The sequence below is a fragment of the Pipistrellus hanaki genome (genome assembly GCF_964339955.1).
Source record: "Pipistrellus hanaki genome assembly, chromosome: 7".
Taxonomy (NCBI): Eukaryota; Metazoa; Chordata; class Mammalia; order Chiroptera; family Vespertilionidae; genus Pipistrellus; species Pipistrellus hanaki.
In genome coordinates, this window is record NC_140509.1 from 68,509,782 (window position 1) to 68,534,182 (window position 24,401).

The 24,401-nt window shown below is 43.6% G+C and overlaps 1 protein-coding gene across 1 annotated transcript in view; it reads left to right on the top strand.

The window, feature by feature from the left end:
• The first annotated feature begins 4,214 nt into the window (after positions 1-4,214).
• The window catches only part of SLC2A12 (solute carrier family 2 member 12), a 46,979-nt gene continuing 26,792 nt past the window's right edge, over positions 4,215-24,401 (top strand). The window contains 2 exon segments of the mRNA XM_084890839.1: positions 4,215-4,448; positions 21,993-23,333. Coding sequence (XP_084746965.1) covers positions 4,334-4,448; positions 21,993-23,333 — 1,456 coding nt within the window. The 5' untranslated portion in view covers positions 4,215-4,333.

Genomic DNA, 24,401 nt, shown 5'->3' on the forward strand with positions numbered 1-24,401 from the left:
GTGCAGTTCATGCCTCAAAAGAAAAAGAAGAATCTAAAGATATATTGAATTCCAGTTAATGATACACACACCAAAGTATTTCAACTTATTTTGACATGCATGAATGGATGGATTAGAGATATTTATATATCAGTAGCTGGGTAAAGAGCACACATAATAAAATGTTGATTATGGAATCTAGGTTTTCCCTGATGATTGACAATTGTCAAGCTTAAAATATTGGAAAGTGGTTTTTGATCTGAAGTATGTTCCATCAATTTCTGCAAAATGGAGGCAATAGTGATACCATTATAATAACTGGTTTTTAAATAACAGAACAGGAGTAAAAGGAAGACTAGATAATATAGACATGCCATTTATACAACTCTGCCAGGAAGTTGCAGTTAACATTCTCCAAGGCTGTTCCCCATGATCACTGAAGGAAGGGACTGGACAATAGACTCATGCCCAATGAGGTCTCGGTGACATGGCAAGATATTTATCTATCAGTCACATCTGGGTACAAGTCAGTGGTCAGAATAGGTGTGGCCACTGTAAGGGTGCAGAATCTGAGATACTTAACTCCTGAACAAAGAAGCCCCCCCATCTCTCTCTCTCTCTCTCTCTCTCTCTTTCTCTCTCTCTCTCTCTCTCTCTCTCTCTCCTCACCTTGCCCACACTCCTGGGACTCCTGTTGCAAAGGGCACAATCCCCAGGATTCATGTGGCTCACAGTTATGTGGGACCCACACAATGGACGAATGGACGAATATAGTCTGATGTTACATCAGATCAGACCCGGCTCCACTATTGAAGGGAAACTCTGGACACTGATCCTACTTTGGGCTCTGCTGGGGCCCCAGCTACACATTTTCTAAGATTGGTTTAAGAGACATGAGACTTTGCAAACCGAAAAATATAATTCCACCCCAATAAAAACCATTCACTCTCCTGTGCAAGTCTTAGAAAAAAGTTTAAGATATCACAAGAACCCTATTCTCACTAGAGTCAGGGAAATTGGACCCACTGATTTCTCCAGCAACTTCACAAAATTGAGAATTTTAAGAAAAATTGCCACCAAAATAGGCTTGATACATAGATGTTCACACACTATGTGAAGTTGCTTGCCTTCTCTCTCATTCCCTCCTACCTGTCTTCTCAATTTATGTAATGATATGTGTTTTTGAATTTGATAGCATTGCCAATGAACCAGTGGTCTAAAACGGTATGTATCAAAATTAATGAGGCCATGGGGGATGAACTATCTGCTGATTATACATCACTTGAGTGGAAGAATAGCTTTAAATGATGACAATGGCTCAAACTCCACGGAGGAGGGACAGCCTGTGGTGACACTTATTTTAAAGAGATTGACAGGGAGGAGAGAGAGAAAGTAATCCTCATTTAGGTTTTCATATTAAAAAAAAAAAGTATTCAACTTACTTAAAGGCTACATTGTGAGTGCTCATTTACTTAGATATGAATTGAGGGTCTACTACATGCCTGGTATTGTTCTCAGAGGTGGAGATACCAATATGGGTGAGTGCACAAGACAGACGTGTGCCTGTTGTCTTGGAGTTTACTGTACATCCTGGTAATGATAAAGTTAGTTGGATCCATAGGGGTTGGTTTTTTAGCCCACAAATACTATTTGCTCTGAGCCAGGCACTTGGAACATCAAGTACACATAGCCCACACACTCGTGCATCTTACTAACTAGCAAGTCAGGTAAATTTAATAAAATTTAATAAAATCATTGCATGTAACTATAATAAATACATTGTAAGTGTGCAAAAGAATGTGTAGGGGCAATACATGTTCTTAAACAGACTTAGGCAGGAGAATATTCCACTCTAGGTTGAGTAAAAACAATTTTCTCCCTAAACTTTTTTTCTGAGTTAAGAGAGTAAAGTCAGCATAGAACAGAGACTGGGATAACCAGTGGTCCAAGTCAGGCTAACAAAGGAATGTCAACAGAATTTGGTACACCAGGAGGCATTGTGACCAGTAGCATTGTTGCTTAGTCCTTCTGATTTCTTGTTGGCTTATGCCTTAGGAGTTCCGGTACAGTTGGGCTACAGATAGCAAAGTAAGAATTGTTGGATTGCTTTTCGCCATTGTAAGGAATTCTGGAATTAGGTTTATCTTTTGCCTAGCCAAAGACTACAGCAAACACCCCAACACTCCCAAGATGCCAAAAAGCTGCTGGAGACTCAGAGCTGGAATTAAAAACAAAACAATTAAACCACTGATTCATTGCAAGAACATGTCCCCCAGCTGAGGTCATTAGTTCTGAACAGAAGGAAGATAAAAGCCAAGAAAATATGGAGAACTCGTGAGAAATATGTGTCTCACAGATAAAAACTGCTGCTCTTACAATAGCCACACATTCTGGGCACAAATAAATCTAAGGCATCATTGAATTACACTGTGTGTGTGTGTGTGTGTGTGTGTGTGTGTGTGTGTGTGAACAAGCTGATCTGTGGGATTCTGAACTACTCACTTCTTCATCAGGAGGGGACTGAGCTATGTTTGGAAGCACTATTAGCAGACAAACAAAAGGTGCATAATAAATACTAGTCGAGTTATTACAAGTTTGTTTTTATTTATTACCTGATTCCCTAAAAAGTAAGAAAGATATGAAAATATCTAGTGGTGTACAAAGGAAATGTACAGGTGATATATTAATTTAGAGCTATGTTATGATCCAGCCAAAATACTGAAAGTGAATCCTGTGTGGGTTAGCTTCTGCCTCTACCGGCACAAATTTGTCCAGAGGAATGCCTAGTCTGCAAACCATATTTCATGGCATCTTCTTAAGGTCAAGATGAGCCAAAAGTGAAGGAATCCAAGAAAATCAGAGAAGGACAAGGCTGGGAATGTAGCATATAGAAAAGTGAGAGCATTAGGCCACCTGGCTTCATGGCTTCAGCTTTGCCACTGACTAGCTGGGAGGCTTCAGGCAAGTTATCAGCCTTGACTCTTCTGTAATGTAGGTGTCTGCCTCACACATTTTCCTCAAAAGAGTCATACTCTGATCACAGTTCCTGGCTCCATAAATTTTAGTTTTCACTCCTAATGGTTTTCTAAAATAATTCTGATTGCTGCTCAAGATTTTCCAATAAATATGATTTGTGAATACATAGCTGAAGGCAAGCTATCCTAAAACTCTGCAAGACATTTTCTATAAATATACTCACAATCTGGAAGAAGTCCTCTTTCTCAAGGCCTGATCTGGTTTCAGATTATATGTCCATCACACCCACACCCGGGGCACTTAGTCTGGCCTCTCCTCCTACAGTCAGTCTATCGCACAACCTGGCAGAGACTTAGGGTCGGTTCCTCTCTTAAAGACAACTGTGCGTGATGTAAACTGGATTACTTTGCTACCGTCCCAAGGGATAAGAAATCCAAATAATCTATGACAGTGGTCGGCAAACTCAGTCCACAGAGCCAAATATCAACAGGACAACGATTGAAATTCCTTTTGAGAGCCACATTTTTTAAACTTAAACATCTTCTAAGGCCACTTCTTCAAAATAGACTTGCCCAGGCCGTGGTATTTTGTGGAAGAGCTACACTCAAGGGGCCAAAGAGCCGCATGTGGCAAGCGAGCAAGCCGCAGTTTGCGGACCACTGGTGTATGCATTCTGAGTGTGTGTATACCTGGTCTGGGGCCTTGATCGGTCTGGCAGGCTTTGGAGAAGGAGAAAGTCCATACGGCATTCACCTCTAGAGTAAAATCAGGTGGAAACAATTCAGATGTGTCATGCTTTGTGCAAACTGGTAAGTGTCATGACTCTTGGAAACACAACAGTCTTGCTGCAAACTCAACACACCTTCCCTTCTGCTGTGTATTGGCACACAGTGCTCCTCTCTCTGCAAGGCTAACTGAGACCATCTGTGCGTGGTCTGGGCCCCCACTCGCTGTCTGCCAGCGTTTGAATCTGCGCCTTTTTGCAAAGGTGCAGGAATCCAGCGCTGCCGCCCCTCTTGAATGGCCAAACTCGGGGTGTCTGAGCTCCCTTTTCCCCCCAGCCTTTTAACCCCTTGGCGCCCGGCTCTGCCCATGAAGGCGGGCCCAAGGAGCGCTGGGAGGGAGCCACGGCCCGCCCCCCGCCTGCGATAGGCTGCCTGGAATAGCAACAGCCTGTGTCACCGAAAAGGGCAAAGCCTTCGGAAATAGAAACAAAGTTGGTCACAAATCACATTGGCTTTTGCCCGAAGTTTTTTTTTTTTCTTCTTTTTTTTCTTTCTTCCCCTTCTTTAGCATGCGGCCATGGGGAGAGTGACCACTGCGGTCGCGGGGGGCCGTGGCGGCGGATCGGTGCGCAGGGAAGGGCTGTAGCTCGGCCATGGTACCTGTTGAGAGCACGGAGGGCCCCGGTCTGCTGAGCCCGAAGGACAGCCCGCCCGGGACAGATGGCTGCGACAGGGCCCGCGGCGGCCCGCATCCTCCCTGCGCCAGAGGTAAAGCCAGGCAGGCGGGCTGAGCTCGCATCTCACTCCTGTGTGTGTGTGTGTGTGTGTGTGTGTGTGTGTGTGTGTACACGTGAGCGTGTGCTGGGTGCACGGAGAAGAGGGGGCAGGATCTGGGGGAAGGAGTGACAAGGAGGTACAATGTGACAATTGAAGTTCCACAGATTGCTGAGCTGGGTCCCACCGATGGCGCTGACAGTATAGTGTAAATCCTTTTTTCATTTCGGGATGATGGACCGGCGAGATAGTCACGTGTAAACACACATGCACCCCACACAGGCATACACACCTTTTTGTTTTTGTGGGTTTTTTTTTTTTCCATCTGTTGTCACAAATGGACACCTGTAACAAGTGGACATTTTAAAATCTAAGCAGGCTTCATGAAGTTATTAGTTACATAATCAATGAACACAACTTTGTTTTTTAAGTTCCCAGCATCTGTTTGTGCTGAGTTGGAGCTTTATTCTATTGGTAGCCTAAAACTGCTGCTGGCTTGCTCCTGCTTTCTTTAAACCCAGCCTTTTGAACTGAGGGTTCATGTTTTTTTCTTCCGGAGGTTAAATTTGCAGAAGTTTTAATTCATTTCAGTCATCTTGGCTACACCAAAGAGAACACCTTTCTTCACTTCCCCAGATACAGTTCCCACGCACATATTGCACACTTGGAGCTGCCTCTTCCTATCCATTCAGTTTGTTCTCAAAAGGACAGAGACAGGGTATATGAAATGAAGTCAAACACAAATAATTCTCCCCTTCCTATTGCTTTTCTTAGCTCTGTGCCCCCTAACCATATAATACATCCCCAATCCATATATTGGGATTTCATGAATAATCCAAAACCCCAAATGATACAAAAGCATTCACCTTGCAATGGCTCTACATACTTACATTTGCATTGTGGGTTTGTCTGCTCTTGGAGTTCCATCCAAGACATCTCTCACAGAGGCAGAATGGCACCTCTTGGGGGCTGAGAAGCTGTCCTTCTTCCTAGTCCTGCTCCCTGCTCAGCCTTCTCTTGATTTCCCACTTCCAGTAAAAAATGAGTAATATTTGAGGTCATCTTTCAATGGCCCAGTCCTCTCTTAAGCAAGGCTTTCTCTAAGTGTGTTCTGCTCCCCAGTCTAAGGGCAGGCAAGGGGATGAAGAGAAAGTTACAAAAGTTCTCTCTGAACTTCTGCAAGATTGAGCTTAAGGGCAGGTTGAGGCTGTGACATCAACAATAAGGTGATAATGATAACACAAAGAAGATGAAAAGGAACTTTTGCCTGGAGAGACCTCCACTGTAACAATTGAAAATTGACTAAGTTTGATATGGCTCTGAAAGCACAGTGGACTCTGAATAGGTTAAATAAGGTAAGATGTGTGTATATTTGCAAATGGTGAATACATGCACAAAATGTAATTTAAAGTGCAACTGTTTATGCTTTTTAAAAGAAGTGATAAATGAATACTATAAATTATCTTTTATTATGCAGAAGAGGAAGCCTAAATGTTTCCCTAAAAGTTTAAATTAATACAGCTTTGATTTGTGCTGTATATGGTTTATATTTTGATTAATCCAAGCCTCTTATTATTACTTTTGTAATTTCTTTCTAAGTTGTAAACATCTCTTGGTACCCAAATATACATACATATATAATGAATGTGTAGTACAGACTCTCTCTGTGATTTTGACTAGTTACTTAACCTTAGCTATTGGGATTATATTTTAGTTTGTTTGATGAAGATGTTGAAGCTTAATGAAATAATATTTGGCTAATATTCTTTTCTACTTATTTATATATTTAAACATCCATGGTTTTACTTAGAGTATTTAAAATATGCTTACTAATTATCATACTATTCCTGCATTTGAAGTAGTAAATTTTTCTCTGACAGTCCAGGACGAGATAATGAAAAGGGAAACAAAACAAAAGTCCTAAACTCTTAATGCTATTACACACAATGAAAAGTATTGGCAGTTGTTCCTTGACCAACCCCTCTTAAACTGGAAAAAAAAAAATGCTTTATTTCCATGAGTAGGAGCTAATGAACTGAAATCCATTTTTAAAAATCTATGACACAAAGTGGGAGTACACTTTTAGTCAATTTCTCAGTGTTTGTAGGCATGTTATAATTGGCTTTCTAGGGCAGGGTTGAGCTCAGTCTGAAATCTTAGTGCTTAGAGCCAACAACAGACACAGGTGAAGTGAGAAACTTGGCCTTCTGCAGCATCCCAACAAGAAGGACATGAGGCCAGAAGATGGGTGGTTGGCCCAAGTACATGCAGTGGCTGGCACAAAGCTGACTCCAGCCACCTCTGGCCTAGGCCCAATGCCTGCTCCTCCATCTCACACGCCGGGTCTTCCAGTCTCTTCTGATTTCATGATTCAAACAGCGGGTGAAGGAGAAGGTTCCCTTAAGCCTCTCTTTACCGCCTCCTTCCCGCCCCCCCCCCCCCCCCCCCCGCCCCTCCCAAGCACTGCTTTTTCTTCTCGGATCGACGGTAAAGGTCCGAACCCAAGAACGATATTCACCGCATGGATGCAGTTCTCAGCACTGCAGGTCCAGCTGCTGACACACCGGAGCCTGGATCCCTAGGTCTAAACTCACTGATCCAGCAGAAAGGGCTGCACTTCATGCTAAGACCCTTCTAAATCCCTGATGCCCCAGGCTGAGATTTAATAAATGCACACTTTGCTAATCAGATAAATACTCTAAGGAATTTTCAAAGATTTTTAAAACTGTGGAACTCTTTTTGAATGGAAGCTGTGTAGTACATAAGATAAGTAACCATGGCCCACCTTGTGGAAAGAGGAAGGTGGGGAGAGGAAGGCACTGTGTCCTGGCTCTTTCACTACCCTCCCCTTCCTTGTTGCCCTGAGCAGGCAGGCTCCTGGCTGGGGATCACACTGAGCAAACCGCAGGTCCATCACTACTTGGCTAGGCAGGCCCCGTTTCTTTGGTTGGGGCATATGTACTGTGCCCTTACTGAGTACTGGGCTCCCAGACTTAGCTTAACTGGTATCTTAAATTCAGTCAGGATCAGCTTTCTCAGGCTTCCTTGGGCAGCCCCAGGGAAAGTCTACTTGTAAGAGAGACTGGGGAAACTTTGGGGGACAGAGAGTCAGGCCAACCAGCTTGACCTAATAACAAAGCTTTAAATGTGAGAGAAGCAAGACTATCAATAGGCCAGTCACTTTGGGAACCCAGGTCGGGGCCACTCCTAATTTTCCAGGCTTCCCATAAATTAAAAAGTGAGGTGACAAAACCCATGTCAAAAATTATTATGTTTTTCATGGTGCAAAATGCAGATCTTGTAACATAGAAACCCACCCCTTAAACCTATATGAACATGCCAACCAATGTCACCGCAATGAATGTAATTTAAAAATCTCTCAGTGGAAAAAAAAAAAAAAAGGCAAAAAGTGGGAGTTTCTTAATCAATAAAGAGCATCTACAAAAAAAAAAAACAAAAAAAAAACCCCAACCTATTGTATTTTAAAAACCTATATTGAACAAATAAATGTGTGTTCACAATAATAGCAGATTGTTGTGTGTAGCTAGACATTCCCAAGAACGGGACAGGATTTATGGACATATGAATTTATGAGGACGTACAGGCTCTCTTGTGTGGAAATACAACCAGATTTACAGATAACCATCTCCCCTTCCACTTCAGTCACTTATCTCTCTGTCACTGTACATTTAACCTCACTTGGAAATCACATCAAAGCTCTAAGCTAGAGGCTTTTGATAACTGCAAGGCCTGGGAAACTGGCTTCTCCAAGATCTAGGAAGGGAGAAGACCCTACACAACATGGTGAGAGCTGTTTCAGTTCACCCATGTCTTTCTTTTCCTTTCCTTTCCTTTCCCTTCCTTCCTTCCTTCCTTCCTTCCTTCCTTCCTTCCTTCCTTCCTTCCTTCCTTCCTTCCTTCTTTTTTTTTTTTTTTTTTTTTTTTTTTTTTAGAATGAGTGGCATTTATTTGCATGGACTTAAATACCTAAGTTCCTGAGGTCCCCTCTCCCTCCATCCAGCCAGGAAAAAAAATCTAGCTGTGTCCTTAGCAGAGCTGGATTAAAGCCCTTGCCCATAGTTTTGGGTCCATGTTTGCACAATCCGGTCTAGCATCAGGCTCGCTTAGCTTGCGTTCCCAACTGCAGTCTACCAATCCATTGGGTATGGGGTCCACTTGGCCCATGGCTTCTGGGTTGAACTGCCACTGCCCATTGCTGCCCTGGTTGTAAGCCTCCTTAGTGTTTAGAAGATGCATGTGGGGGAGGGAGAGGAAAGGGGGGAAAGGCACGTGTGTGATCTCAGGAGGGAGAGTGCACTGGCTCACTCTGATCTTAAAGAGCTCTAGTTCCCCTTTAAGATCATGTCGCCAAGAAGGGCAGAGAGGTTGCCACTTGGCACAGACCACCACTTGGCTATCACAGCAGCAGCAGACACACACTGGTGGGAACCTGTGGTGGCAGGTCCTGGAAAACATGGATCAAAGGCCGGCCAAGGAGTCACCCAGCAGTGGCGCTGCCCTGGATTGACTGAAATGAGCTGGCAGACACCAGTGTGCATGAGCTGCTTTTACGGTCAGTGTCTCCTCTGATAGGCCCGTGCCCTGTGCCAGCTGTTAGTTATTTTAAACAGTACGTTCCTATCAGTAAGATTGCCAGTGGGAGCTAGGCCTAGAGATCCCAGGAACATGCCTGATGGTTGCTGATAAGGACCTTAATGGGAGAGTCTTTTTTTGTGAATTCTCAAAGGATTACTTTCTAGTGGTCTAGATCGTGTAGAAGCTGGTAAGAACAGAATTCATAGTACAACAAATCCACCCTGGAGCTGCCTGAGGAAATTTCCATTTACAGGTAGATATTCAAGGTAAATCAGCTGATTTTAAAATGCAATTTTTAATTGCTGTAGCTGTGCAGGTTTATATTTCTTGTTCAAGAAGAGTTAGCTCTTAGATCTGGTTTTGTAGATAGCATTTTCTCAATAAGAGGAACCCAAGTGCTATTTAGCCTCAGGGCCGAAAGAGTTCTGAGAGCTCCAAACCCCCATTAGAGTGCAATTAACTTGGGTTTCTCAGAGCCTAAGCAGCTATTTACTCAGATTTTATGAGCAAGAACTGGTTCCATAAGATTCTTAAATTGAGCGGAGTCTGGGCTCCTAGTTTCAGTTTTGTTGCTCATAAACAGTCTTTCCCAAAAGGATGGGTTATTGAATAAAATAAGGGAATGAAAGCTGTGTAAAACAACACCAAGTCATGGTGACAAGAAGGAGGAAGCATTGGACTGGACTTGTTTGCAAGGAATTATTTGACCTGTGGGGGCAGAACAACACATTTTCCTCTTACCTTTCTAAGTTCTGGCTGGAAGAATAAATTAGCAAGAAACAGATATACAGGAGAAAATGACTACACTTACTACATACTAGAGGCCCAGTGCACAAAATTCGTGCACGGGGGCGGGGGGTAGGGTGGGGGTTGTCCCTCAGCCTAGCCTGCACCCTCTCCAATCTGGGGCCCCTTGAGGGATGTCCGACTACCCGGGCAGTCAGACATCCCTCTCACAATCCACGACTGCTGGCTCCCAACTGTTCATCTGCCTGCCTTCCTGATTGCCCGAACCACTTCTGCCTGCCAGCCTGATCACCCTCTAACCACTTCCCTGCCAGCCTCATTAATGTCTAACTGCTCCCCTGCTAACCCATTTGTCCTCAACTTCTCTCCTCTGCCAGCCTGGTCACCCCTAACTGCCCTCCCCTGCAGGGTTGATAGCCTTCAACTGCTCTCCCTTGCAGGCCTGGTGCCTCCCAACTGCCCTCCCTTGCTTTCCTGATCACCCACAACTGCCCTCTCTTGCAGGCCTGGTCCCTCCCAACTTCCCTCCCCTGCTGGCCATCTTGTGGTAGCCATCTTGAGTCCACATAGGGGCAGGGTCTTTGACCACATGGGAACAGCCATATGGTGTGTTGGAGTGATGATCAATCTGTATATTACTCTTTTATTAGATAGGATAGAGGACTGGTACATGGGTGGGGGCCAGCTGGTTTGCCCTGAAGGGTGTCCAGGATCAGGGTGGGGGTTCCCTTGGGGCGTGGGGTGGCCTGAGCAAGGTGCCTGTGGTGGTTTGCAGGCCAGCCATGCCCCCCAGTGACCCAAGTGGAGGCCCTGGTATCTGGAATTTATTTACCTTCTACAATTGAAACTTTGTAGCCTGGAGTGGAGACAAGCCTTCTGCTTGCTCTGTGGCCGGCAGCTGTTTCTGTTTGGATTTGTTTACCTTTTATAATTGAAACTTTGTAGCCTTGAGTGGAGGCCTAGGCTGGCAAGGACAGGTGGAAAGCTTGGCTTCTTCCATTGCCTGGGAAACCCAAGCCTCCCTCCTGCTCTTTGCGGCTGTAGCCTTCTTGGTTGGGTTTATTTGCATACTTGCTCCGATTAGCGGGTGGGTGTGGCTGGTGGGCATGGCTTGTGGATGTAACAGAATGATGGTTAATTAATTAATTAATTAATTTTTTAGGTAGGATTATTAGGTAGGATGTACATACAGGGGCCCCCAAAGAATATGAGACTGGAAGACAGATGAGGTATGTGAGGCTTATATGCCATCTTCAGCTAAGTAGGGAGAGGGATCTTGTGATTTGGGACATCATAGGGCAGGAAGGTAATTCATATTCAGATGAAAAGCAAATGTTTGGTAAATATATGTTTGCTGGGCCACATTTAACAGTGGGACACAGAGAAGACTCTGATCCAAAGGGCCTTGCTAGGTTCCTCTCTGTCTATCACACCCAGTTCATATTAAACTGTGGTTGGCTATGATGGTAGCTCTCTTCCTGGGTCAGGTCCTCTCTCTAAATCTTACAGTTAGAAGGTCAAGGATTCCTAACCTCTTTCCCTTTCTCTCCCCCAGAGTCTTTTCTAAAAAATAACCAGCCTAAAACAATCAATATTACAAAAGGCATACTTTGAGGTACCAAACCCTTTTACCCCTCAGACCAAAAACTATGTAAGAATTATTTACCTTCCCATCTTCCCTCAAAAAGTACCCAATAATAGCTAATGACACAAAACCTGAATTCCTTTCCCACCCCTAATGCTTCCCAGCTGCAACTTTGACTCAACTATATTATCCTTACAGTAAATCATACATTCATATGGGTGTTTTTTTTCTACTTTATTTTGGCTCAGTGGCATCATTATCCTTCTTATGTCACAGCACACTCATTTATGGATGTGCTAACTGGCTATGTCTCAGTGATATACTAATTTCTTTTATACAATTTAAGTAGAAGTAATAATACAACTAAGGTAACTTATCATGTTATTCTAATTTTAGGAGGTTTCCTTCTTTTTCAACAATGACTCACTTTATACTGTTCTGCCAAAATATCAGAGAGTGTTTATGAGTGTCTTTTTCCTTGAGTAAATCAAATGTAATTTACCTTTAACCGGCTATATCTCGTTGCCCTTGGAAACACTTGTTTCTTAGAAACATGTGTGACTCTGGTCTGCCTGGCGTTGTTAGGCTCTGGGAGTGTAAACTATGTCTGTATTATTTTACCCAAAATGCTGTGCTCCTGCACACACCTGTTGCCACACTTCGTGGAAGTTGAAGTCAGGAGCTATATGCAATGCTAACTTAGTAACCTGCCCAAAATGCTACTTCCGCCTCAGGTGTGCAAGGCTGTATAAGAATAGGGGTGAAAGTTGCAATTAGAATCAATTTGATCAGTGAGAGAGCATTCCCAAGCTGAAAACAAAATGTTTTATTTCCATTGGGAAACAAAACTGTGGAAACCCCAAGACAAAATCACAGATAAAATCTCCCATGCTATAGGCCTAATTATGCAGATACTGCCAAAAACAAAGGAATTCAAGGACTTATAAAAAGGCATAATTGTTGTGCTGAGTACAAGTATCATTTTGCATCCATTGCTATCAGTAAGAGACTATTTCAAAGTTTTATTTCCCTGTTATAGGGTTTACCCCATTGTTGAGACTACACAAATCTTGGTTGAAGTTTGTGAGCCAAGAACTTCCATTAATATTTTCACTTCTTATCTTTATAATAATCCAATGAGATAATATTACCCCCATTTCACAGATAAGGAAACTGAGACTGAGAGAGCAACAGCCATGCACTGGGTACTCTTCTATCTCATTTATTCTCATAACATCTTTATAATGTAGGTAATATTATTACCTTTATTTTAGGAATGAGGACACAGAGGAACAGGAAAGTTAAGAGACACATCAAAGTCTAGCTGGAAACTAATCAGGTGCTCTGATTCCAGACTGTTTCTTCACCATTAAGCCCAGGTGACTCCTAGAGAGAAGCAAAGTGACTTATTCCAGGTAGCACAGGAATCTGAACCTCAGTATCCTAAATCCAGTCCAGGGTTTTTCTCACTTGACCAACCATCCAGCACTGATGTTTTTAACTTCTGCTCTGTTCTGTGATCTGACCTGTGAATTGGATATCCAGGTACACTCATTTCAGAAATTTATTGAGTTCTAATTTAGCTAGTTTCCTAATTTAACATGCAACGAATGTGTCTTTTATAAGATTACAAGTTCCCAGATAAAATATGTGTTCTTGGATCTATCAGGGTTCTGAGTTAACCCTATATAAAATGCAAACATGGGGGTAATATAAAATAGGTCAGTAGCCTGGCTGGTATGGCTCAGTGGTTGAGTGTCGACCTGTGAACCAGGAGGTTATGGTTCAATTCCTGGTCAACGCACATGCCCAGGTTGTGGGCACGATCCCCAGTGTGGGGGCGTGTAGGAGGCAGCTAGTCAATGACTCTCCATCATCATTGATGTTTCTATCTCTCTCTCCCTCTCCCTTCCTTTCTGAAATCAATAAAAATATATTTAAAAATAAATAAAATAAAATGGGGCAGTAAAATGTTAGATTTCCAGACTCTCACTGTGCATCCCTCATTGAAAGAATTTTTACCAACTAGAGAAAGAGATGTTTCATAGCCCCTTAGAGACACTTCTTCAGAGGGAAGTTTGTTCCACAGTGCAATTCTTCCCAGCCTATCTTGTCATTATTATTTCTCTTTCTATATCTCTTCAGGGATTACAATTTCTAAGATTCCAGCAACTTTGGGCTAGATGGGGAAAAACAGTGTTCGTTGCATTTTGGGGCGTGAAATCAGTGTGAGAAAGGGCAAAGCCTGGAGGAGCCACTGGTTTTTTATGTGCTATTTTTGATGTGCTAAGCAAAGAACCTACAGGCTGCTTTAAATAATGCAGGAATAATGTCCGTAGTCACAGTTAGGGGACCCTAAAAATTTTTTTTCTGAGTCCAATGGAATCACATGAGAAAAATAATTTCTAAATGTCAGAAATTTGGCTAGTAACTATGCACGGCAATTGCTCCTCCAGGTCTGATTAAGAGAAACTTGCAGCTGCAACTGGGCAGCTAGAATGAGGTCAGACACTGCCAGCCTAACAGCTGTTGGAACTCCCTTCTGATTTTCTACCTTTCCTACCTGGAAGCTAAAAGATTCAGATACTCACTTCTCAGCCTCTCTTGCAGCTAAGTTTGACCACAGATCCCACTGACTCTGGTTAATGAGACATTGGGGTGACCTTGTAGGGGAAGAACAAACGTTTTCCTCAATTTTTTAGGGTCCCTTGCTGGATCTGAAGATTAAACTGACAAAGACAGATTAAACAGGAGAAAAACAATCAAATTTCTTTAATACAAGTTTTATGAGCTATGGGAGTCTTCATAAGGAAATGGAGACCCAAAGAAATTGTTAAACCTAAGTATTTTTATGCCAGGTTTGGTGTAGAAGTATGATAGATGAGAGAGTATGAGGTAAGTGTAGTAATCTGGGAGAAATTTAACAAGACCAGTTTGTTTGGATTCCTCCTGGCTTCTTTTTGGAGATAAGATCATTACTTGTCTCCTAGTATAGGGAGGGCACTTCTTACTGGGTTTTTATGACCTGCTTTGGGGGAAGAGTGAGGGAAAGGCCAGAGGGACCCTCCTGCTTCTTAAACTCCTTCAGCTAAAAATATCCAGTATGCCAAGATACCATATTTTGGAGCACTGTGTCTGGAACTTCATCGTCTTCCAGGTGCTTCTGGAAATTTCCTTTCCTGATAAAAGGAAAGAAGTCTTGCCCTGAGCCTTCTTCCATTGTCTCTTGCCTTTGAAACTGGTTGTGAGTGAGTCTTACGCATGACACTGTGGCAGCCACCTGGCACCTATGAAGACAAGTCTGGACAAAAGCCAACCCTCTGAGGAGACGGGAACAGAAGGGTGGATAGAATTCTTGGAGACACCAAACTCAACTTGGTCTTCTCTCTAGTTAAACAACAGGTGCCACGATGTTTTCAGCCTTTGCTTGTCAGGCTTGTGGTTTCTTGAAGTCAGAAATATCACCGGTGATTTGTGGGGACCGGGCACAGAGAATGCAGCAGATCTGGTTTTTGGCAAGCATGTTTTAAATACAAAGGCAATGCATGCATTCTGAGATTTCTTCTTATGAGAAACAAGCTTTGTAAAGCATCTGATTTCTGTTTTCTATTTTTTAAATCAACTTTGAATAAAGAGGTTTAAGTCAACAACATCTAATGAATGATAAGAGTAAACAGAGGTGCCACGAGCTAAAGCTAGCTGAGAACCAACATGCAAACAGACAGAGATGCGGAAAGAGTGTGAGGAAGCTAAAAGTGCAAGAGAAGAATTGTTATCTGGAATCTGTGATGTGGAGGATACATATGAGAAGTTATTCCAGATGCACATAAAAAGGACAAGGAGATAAAGATAAGAGAAGAAATCAATATATCTATAACTAAAGCTAAAAGAATGACTCTTAAATAATCTGGGAGAAAAATACCCCAAAATATAAGGAAAAATCTTTTTTTTTTTTTTAGTAGAACTCAACTAGTTGCACAAAACAATAGAAGAAAAAAGTACTTTATCCTCAGTGAAGCTCCACATTGAAGGAGGGACAAAAGGAAGGCGTGAAAGCAAAGTTCCTACCTTTTTGTCCGAGAAAGGTCAGATAATAGGAGGCACAGAGAGAGGCCAAGTTTTTGTGGTCTGAGTTTCACTCTATGCTAATGAAAGCATTGCCATGTAGGGGAGGAGGGAATACTGGCTAAATGAAGGCTCATACCCAATATTTCCTACCACACTGGGTCCAGAGATAAGAGACCGTGGGACCTCTGGGGCCTTTGTCAGCTGTGGGAGCCACCGCTCATCTGTCCATGGCACTTGCCCTTGGGGAGAGTGAGGGAACTTTCTGGTTAAGCCCGTGCTCTTCCTTTGCTCCTCCTTCCTGTGTCACCCAACACCTCTACTGAGCTCTTGCATCAGGTACAGTGGGCCCCCACGATACAGACACTTCTGCTCTCAAGGTACTCCCTCTGTAAGGCGGAAAACAAACATAACTAAGCATTACCGGAGGTACTGTAAGGTCACACACTTGAAGGCAAGAGAGGGCAGAGAGATTAATGAGAGGGAGTCTGGCAAGGTTTTGGAGAGGAAGGGATGTTTCAGCTGGATCTTCCAAGATAAACCTGGGTTTCTCTAGACTCTGAAGTAAGGGGAAGGCCATGCTGGGAGGGGGAACAGCATGAAGAGAAGCACAAGTCTGCAAAGGTACACAGCATCTCCCAGAAACAGCACGTGGTCTGCATGGGCTGGACAGCTGATACCTGGAGACCGCAGTGAGACCTGAACACCTGCTCCACTGCTAAGTGCCGAGTCCGGGCTGACGCACGGGGCTGACATTCAATAAACTACAAACACATGAGGGACAATGAAACACTTTGTGGTCTGTACAATGCTTTTCATGTTCGCAGGTTAATAATAACAGTGCTGAAAGCTTTAGAGAAATGCTAACGGTGTGCTGTCTAAATGCAAGGCATTTATGTGTACATTGAGTTCTATATGCTAACCATTATGTAATACTAGGTATTAACCTTAATCTGCTGATAAACCTGCGTGGGGGAGAACAAGGGCCAGTATTTACTTATCCACTCAAGAAACATTTATTGATTATTCACATGGTGCCAAAACCCACATCTTCTATCATCGGAAGCACAGAGGAGCCGCAAAATAAGGCAGAGCAAGGTGGTTGTCATGAGAGGTGGCCCTTGAAATGACTCTTGAAAGATGGGTTGGTATTCGGGGAGAAGGAGCAGAGAAAGGGGAGACCACAGATACAAGGAAATTTGGTGGCTACTACAAGGTTTTCTCAAGCAAAACAAGAAATAAGGGTCTTTTAAATTTGTGAAGCATTCACAGTTGGTCAAGCTGGTTACCTGCCCCCTGCCCCCCAAAAAACACACACACAAAAACAACAACAACAAACACACACACACACACACACACACACACACACACACACACACCCCACCTGGGTACACATGCTATTCATGCTATAGGATTGAGTCAGCCAGCAAGTGTTTATTGAGTGTGTATGATGAACATACTCTGTAATAGGCATATGGGGAGAAGAGGGGAAAGAAAACAGTCAGAAACTCAAATACTGTGCAAAAGTGGAGTGTTTCTGTGCATTCCGGCTCATTGTGGTTTCATCTGAGTCCTGGTGAGCCGGGCAGACAATGCAGCCATTGTTGTCGCCCATGGCTGCAGTCTGCTGGCTTGTGGGGCTGCCTGTCCTTTGTGCAAAGCCTCCTGGCCGTGATCTCACTTGTGATAGGACCAGTCTCCCTTCATTACCTGATTAAAAAGCCCTCACTGCATCATCAGACTGCTGGCTTCTGGTGAGGAGCCACACAGGCGGTAGGCATGATCCAGAGCCTGTGGGGGCCAGCTGCTGATCCCCAGCCAGTGGCCACTTCTGTGATGTCCACAAAGGCTGAGCACTTTGGAGACCACAGAGGTGTCAGGGCAGGGCCCCTGTAAAGCTAGGCCATGAGCAACATGGCCGGGAAAGCTAACCTTTCTCAGGAACATTGAGTGCAGACTGTTTGACTTCAGGGTTGGGTGTTCCTTGTCATTTTTTGAAAAGGCACTAATTGTGATTCCTCACCCCGCTCTCTCCCTCAGTGCTGGCTGCTGCTCCTGTCCACACAGCCGCCCCAGACTCTCCCATCGCATTTAGGCAAATAGAAATCCCACCTTCCTGCCACATCCTTTCTCTTTCCTCCTGCTTCCTGGAAGAGTTCTCTTTGCTTTCTGGCATCCATAGGATAACATCTTGCTTCTATCATCGGCAGCCAAAAAGCAGACACAGGAAAACATCCACTCTTTATGTCTCTCCTCATTGTTTTTATGTGGTAAAATAGCACCAGGATAATTATCTGTGAAGGAAGTTGAGGGGGAGGAAAAACTTTCCTCTACCCTCAAGGTTCTTCTGGCTGGTCTCATAATCAGACACGAGGCAGATTAGCAGGAGAAAATAAGCAAATTTAATTACATGCATATGTATGGGAATGCTGCATACATGAGAGTCAGAGATAGAAAAGGAAGTTGAGGTCTCTATGACTTCCTGAGATAAGGAATGAGGTAAGGTATTATACCTTGGGGCTTCAGAAGGCAACTGCAGGGAAAGAGCATGTTCAGTAATAAATAGTTTGCCCTGCCATATAGGTGGGTAAAAAGTTATTTCTGGTGATAACTCCCAAAATGGGTCAAACTCCTAATTTAATTTTTTCCAGGTAGTTAAGGGGAAGAGTGGTTGCTCTAGAGCCCTGAGAATCTTGGTCTCCTTTAACTCAGAATAATCTGCATACCCCTGAGGCACATCTTGGGGGACTCTTTCTGCATCACTACAAAGTCCTAAGGCTGTGGTTGGCAAACTGCGGCTCGCAAGCCACATGTGGCTCTTTCGCCCCTTGAGTGTGGCTCTTCCACAAAATACCATGGCCTGGGAAAGTCTATTTTGAAGAAGAAGTGGCATTAGAAGAAGTTTAAGTTTAAAAAATTTGGCTCTCAAAAAATTTTTCAATCGTTGTACTGTTGATATTTGGCTCTGTTGACTAATGAGTTTGACGACCACTGTTAAGGGGTCACAGGGATGCCATGTCTGGAGCATTAGGAACTAGGCTTCCACACTGAATTGGAATTAAAATCCCGAGTGGGCAAACAGAGGACTGTAGTAGACATGCAGCAGTAACAAGTGGCAGTCATGAGGTGAATGGGGAAGCTAGTTTGGGGTAGTGGCCCTTAAAGCGTACAACGGGGAAGGTATGCTCCTCAAATAAAATTTGGACAATGAAGACCTTAGCTTAATTCTGAAGCATGTAACTCCATGTTGGTATACATGCCCCCTTGTGAGAATAGGATCATAGAATCCTATTACAACTTTTTAAGCTTTTGAAAGCACATTTCCTACATAGATTAAAGGATATATAATTTTTTGATTTTGTAAAAAGCATTTAAGCAATTCTTATAGAAATAACTTATTATATCTCTGAAGAATTATACTGAGTACTAGGTCTCAAGAGGGACATGGACAAATTGGGATGGTTTCCAGACCCTTTGCATACATCCCAGTTTGTCAGTGTCCTATGAGCCCTAAAAAAAATTAGGCATGTGGAGTTAAGTCCAGAAAGCAGAAGAAAAAGCTGGATCCCTTTCCTCTTGGAAGACATTTCCCCCAGACTACAAGAAGCTGGCTTGCCCATCCCTTACTCCCACTCCTCCTTCACCGGCCACCGCAGGCTCTTTCTAAAGTTGGTTCATAGAGCACCAAGGAAGGGCATGGTGTTTCCTGGGTTCTTTCCTTCAGTAGGGAAGCAGTCATTCCCATCTAACAAAAGGGAAAAACTAAGGAGGCGGCATGCATGGTCAGGGTTCCAAGGACAATCTTCTACTCCTTGATCAGTTCTGCCATCTATTCCCCCATGTCCTTGACTCAGTATCCCCATGCTGTCCTCTGTCACTCTAAATCCCCTTCTGGGGTGCCTCACTCAATCTGTCTCTGAAGTGTTTCATTCTTCAAATCACTATTTCTCCAATCTGAATATCAGAGACCAACACATCAAATATAAATAAAATGAAAAATGACAAGCAGAGATGTGAAGCAATTGATATTTGGCTCTGATGACTAATGAGTTTGCCGACCACTGCCCTAAGTGATCTCATTCATTCCCATTATTGTAAATACCAAATACATGCCCCTGAATCCCAGAGACATAGCTCCATCTTTGACCTACCTTTTAAGCTGCAAAGCTCTATACTCAGTCTCCTACTTGGGTAAAACAATCAAGACATTTTCATAAATCTAAAATGGAACTTCTGATTTCCACTGCTCCTCCCCAATCTCTACTCAACCAACTACTCAAACCATTGAGCCATTGTGGATTCTAATCCACTTCCTTACCTCCAATTCCAGTTCATGAGCATGTGTAGTCAATTTTTTTTTTTTTACCTCTTGAATGTACTTGAATGTACTTGCCTTCAGTTCTACTCCTCACACCCTAGTCTAAGCTAGCATCATCTCTTGTCAGGACTAAGGCAACACATTGCTCCCTGCTACCCATCTTTGCCCTGGAAGAACTCATCTGCACACAGCCCCAAGAAACTCAGTGACAGTGCCCTCTTAGCAGCCAGTAGGCATTGACCCCATATACTTGGGATACAATAAAAAGTTGTCACCTGCTAGGTCTTCATGAAGTGTCCCCTCTGTACTTACGCATGTCATGGATGCCCTCTCCACCGTACTCTTGAAGCTTATGCTATGCCCCACACATGATGTACTGGCTGTCTGACAAGTTTGAAACATGATCTCAGGCCTGGTAAACTGCTGTTTCCTGTGCCTGCAATGTTTTTTTCCTCAATTACTTTTTGTTTCTGTTTTGATAAGTTACAGACATCTGTATACCTATGACCAAAATTAATAATTTAATATTTTGCCATTTTCCTCAGCTTTTTAAAAAAGATATATTTTTATTGAGTTAATAGAGAAAGGGAGAGGGAGGAAGAGATAGAAACATCAATAATCAGAGAGAATCAATGATCAGCTGCCTCTTGCATGCCCCATTACTAGGGATCGAGTCTACAACCTGGGCATGTGCCCTGACCAGGAATTAAATTATCCATGGGTCAACACTCAGCCACTGAGCCATACTGGCCAGACTTCCTCAAATTTTAGCATTATAATAATAGAAAAATAGAGGTAACGTTTGAGCTTTCTTCCTTTTGTTCCATCTTCTCCTCCTTACTCAGAGCCAGTAATAGGTATGGTTGATTTCCTGCCCTACATCCATTTCTCCCTCCCTTCTTTCTGACACAGCCTTGACTTCTTTAAGGCACTCACACCTCCTCCAAACCCTCCCCACACCTTCATGTGCTTCAGCAAAAGCCAATGGTGGCCCACCTGTGGCCAAGAGACAGTAGAATGGTTTCCTGGGAGCTGTGCTCATTCTCCCCAGGGTACACAGTGGGAAGCTGGTAGCACTTCTTGAAGCTCCTACTCTCTTTATCCTGCCCTCAAGCATTTATTTGCCTTTAGAGAACCAGGGTAGAACCGGAGGAGCCAGGCTATCTAAATGTCTGATCCAACACCAAGGCAGGAGAAAGGTACTGAACTGTTTGTTCAGTCTTTATCGTGTCATCTGCTTGTCTTGCAAAACTATTGGCTCAAAACTTAGAGTAACATAAACATCACAAATAGAAGGAACTGTTGACCTAACCAATTTGGCTCAGTGGATAGAGCGTCGGCCTGGAGACTCAATGGTCCCAGGTTCAATTCAGGTCAAGGGCATTTACCTTGGTTATTGGCACATCCCCAGTAAGGAGTGTTCAGGGAGCAGCTGATTGATGTTTCTCTCTCATCCATGTTTTCAACTCTCTACTCCTCTTCCTTCCTCTCTGTAAAAAATCAATAAAATATTTTTTTTAAAAAAGAAGGAACTGTCTTCCTAAATGTCTCTACCCTTCTCTTTAAAAAGAATATTCTTTCTCTTATAGCTAACCATTTTTTTGGTTAGCATGTTATCTTACTACTAGAGGCCCAGTACATAAAAATTTGTACACTCGAGGGGGTCCCTCAGCCTGGCCTGTGCCTTCTCACAATCTGGGACTCCTTGGGTAGGGTCCCTAGGCCTGGCCTGAAATTGGCACCTATCGGGGCTTTTCTTAACCTGGCTGCAGGCAGCTGGCCCCCCACCCCTGCCACTGCCACTGCTTGCCATCTGTGCAGTCTGCCCACCTCCCCTTCCCCTGCCACTGGTGGCCTCTCTACAGGCAACAGGTTGGGGTACAATGACTTGGTTGGCCTGGGCCTCCCTCTTTGCTGGGGGGCAGAGCCAGCCCTGTGAGGGGCCATCTGCCTACCTGATTGCCCCTAACTGCTCTCCTGCCTGCCTGATTGCCCGTAACCACTTGCCTGCCTGCCTGATCACCCCTAACCACCCTGGCTGCCTGCCTGATTGCCCATAACTGCTTGCTTGGGCCAAGGGGCAGGGCCAGCCCAGTGAGGAGCTGTGGTGGTATGGTCTCTGGTCATCTCCGTTATGATGACTCTTGCTTTTTATTATATAGGATATTCTACTTATGTATGTTTAAAATAACAATCAGAACTGACCTCTATTTCTCTCTGCTTGCAGGGTGCGGCATGTTTACTCTTCTGTCATCTGTCACAGCAGCTGTCAGTGGCCTCCTGGTGGGCTATGAACTTGGGATCATCTCCGGGGCTCTTCTTCAGCTAAGAACCTTATTAGCCCTCACGTGCCAGGAGCAGGAAATGGTCGTGAGCTCCCTCCTCATTGGGGCCTTAATTACCTCTCTCACGGGAGGGGTCCTCATTGACACGTATGGAAGAAGGGCTGCCATCATCTTGTCGTCCTGCCTACTTGGACTTGGAAGCCTAGTCTTGATACTCAGTTTATCATACACGGTCCTTATAGTGGGACGCATTGCTATAGGGGTTTCCATTGCACTCTCTTCAATTGCCACTTGTGTTTACATCGCCGAGATTGCCCCACAGCACAGACGGGGTCTTCTGGTGTCACTGAATGAGTTGATGATTGTCATTGGCATTCTTCTGGCCTACATTTCAAATTATGCATTTGCCAATGTTTCCCATGGATGGAAGTACATGTTCGGCCTTGTTATTCCCTTGGGAGTTTTACAAGCGATTGGAATGTATTTTCTTCCTCCAAGTCCTCGATTCCTGGTGATGAAAGGACAGGAGGAAGCTGCCGGCAAGGTCCTTCAAAGGTTGAGATCCCTCTCAGACACAATGGAGGAACTCACTCTGATAAAATCTTCCCTGAAAGATGAATATCAGTATAGCTTTTGGGATCTGTTTCGTTCGAAGGACAACATGAGGACCAGAATAATGATAGGGCTAACACTGGTGTTTTTTGTACAAATCACTGGCCAACCAAACATATTATTCTATGCATCAACTGTTTTGAAATCTGTTGGCTTCCAAAGCAATGAGGCAGCTAGCCTAGCTTCCACGGGTGTTGGGGTGGTCAAGGTCATCAGCACCATCCCAGCCACGCTTCTTGTAGACCACGTTGGGGCCAAAACTTTCCTCTGTGTTGGCTCTTCCGTGATGGCAGCCTCCTTGGTGACCATGGGCATTGTGAATCTCAACATCCACATGAACTTCACCATTATCTGCAGAAGCCAGACTCTTATCAACCAGTCCTTGGATGAGTCGGTGTTCTATGGATCAAGAAACTTGTCAGCCAGCAATGAAACTCTTACAGAGCCCTTCAAGGGGATCACGTCCCACAGCAGAAGCTCATTAATGCCCAGGGGAAACGGTGTGGATAAGGGAGGGGAGACGACCTCAGCATCCTTACTGAATGCTGGACTGAGCCAAACGGAATACCAGATAGTCACAGACCCTGTGGAAGTCCCACCTTTTTTGAAATGGCTATCCTTGGCCAGCTTACTTGTTTATGTTGCTGCTTTCTCAATCGGTCTAGGACCGAGTAAGTATTTTATTTTTTTATTCCTCCTCCTTACCCCTTTTAAATGCTAATGAATTGCTTTTGACCAGTGAGAGCATCCCACTGCTATAGTATCTCACACACAGACCTACTAGAAGCAGGACATGGATAATATCGGAAGAAAGTATGCCTGGCTTATACCTGCTTAGTGAAATGTGCAAGGCCAGTATTCACCCAAAGGAAGTTTTGCAATTATATGTCCCACGAAGATACTTTAACACCAATTGATTGGAGGTGAACCAGACTTTGGAAGATATTTATTTCCCCAGAGAATATATTGCTTTATGAAAGCAAAGTTTACTGAGATAACATTTTTTTTTAAACATATCATTCCTGAGTTTTTTCATAGGTGAAAAGGGAAAGTACCAAGATTTTCTTAAAGTTACTGTGGTGGGTGCATTCTAGTAATAGTGAAGAAGAAGGGAATTCTGAGATGGGAAGGAGAATGAATTATTCTTTAAACTATTTTATCATTAAAATAGCCTCCCAGGGTAGTTTACTCTCCCTTATGAAACAGAGAATGGGAGTCAAGTTACTCCTATTAAACAGAATACAAACAATTTACAGGGAGATAGCTACAGCATGTTTTATTTTATGTAGCCAGTCTACTCCAGTGACAAAGTTTAAACCCTTCTCTGAAGCAAAGTCTCTAGGGTTTGCTAGAATAGGTTGTTTGTTGAAGTTCCCTAGTCTTTTAGTGTCGGCCTGAAAGTCTAAACCTCTCTGTAGAGAAGTTGTAAAAGGTCTTTTGTACATCACCCTAGAAAATAAAGTGCTTACTCTATCATCCTCATCTCTCTCTCTCTCTCTCTCTCTCTCTCTCTCTCTCTCTCTCTCTTCTCACTCTCTCTCTCACACATACAGTTGGTATTAAAACCTTTGTTAATAAGGATCAAGGTCCAAACAAACTTGCTCAGCTAAACAGAAGAGAGTACAGTGCCCAATCTAGTCAATGACCAAATGCTCTTGGATTTTGCTCATAGATGGCTCTAGTGCTTATTTTTTTCTTCCCATTTCTGCTTCCATATGGTTCTTAGGTTGCTAGGAGAC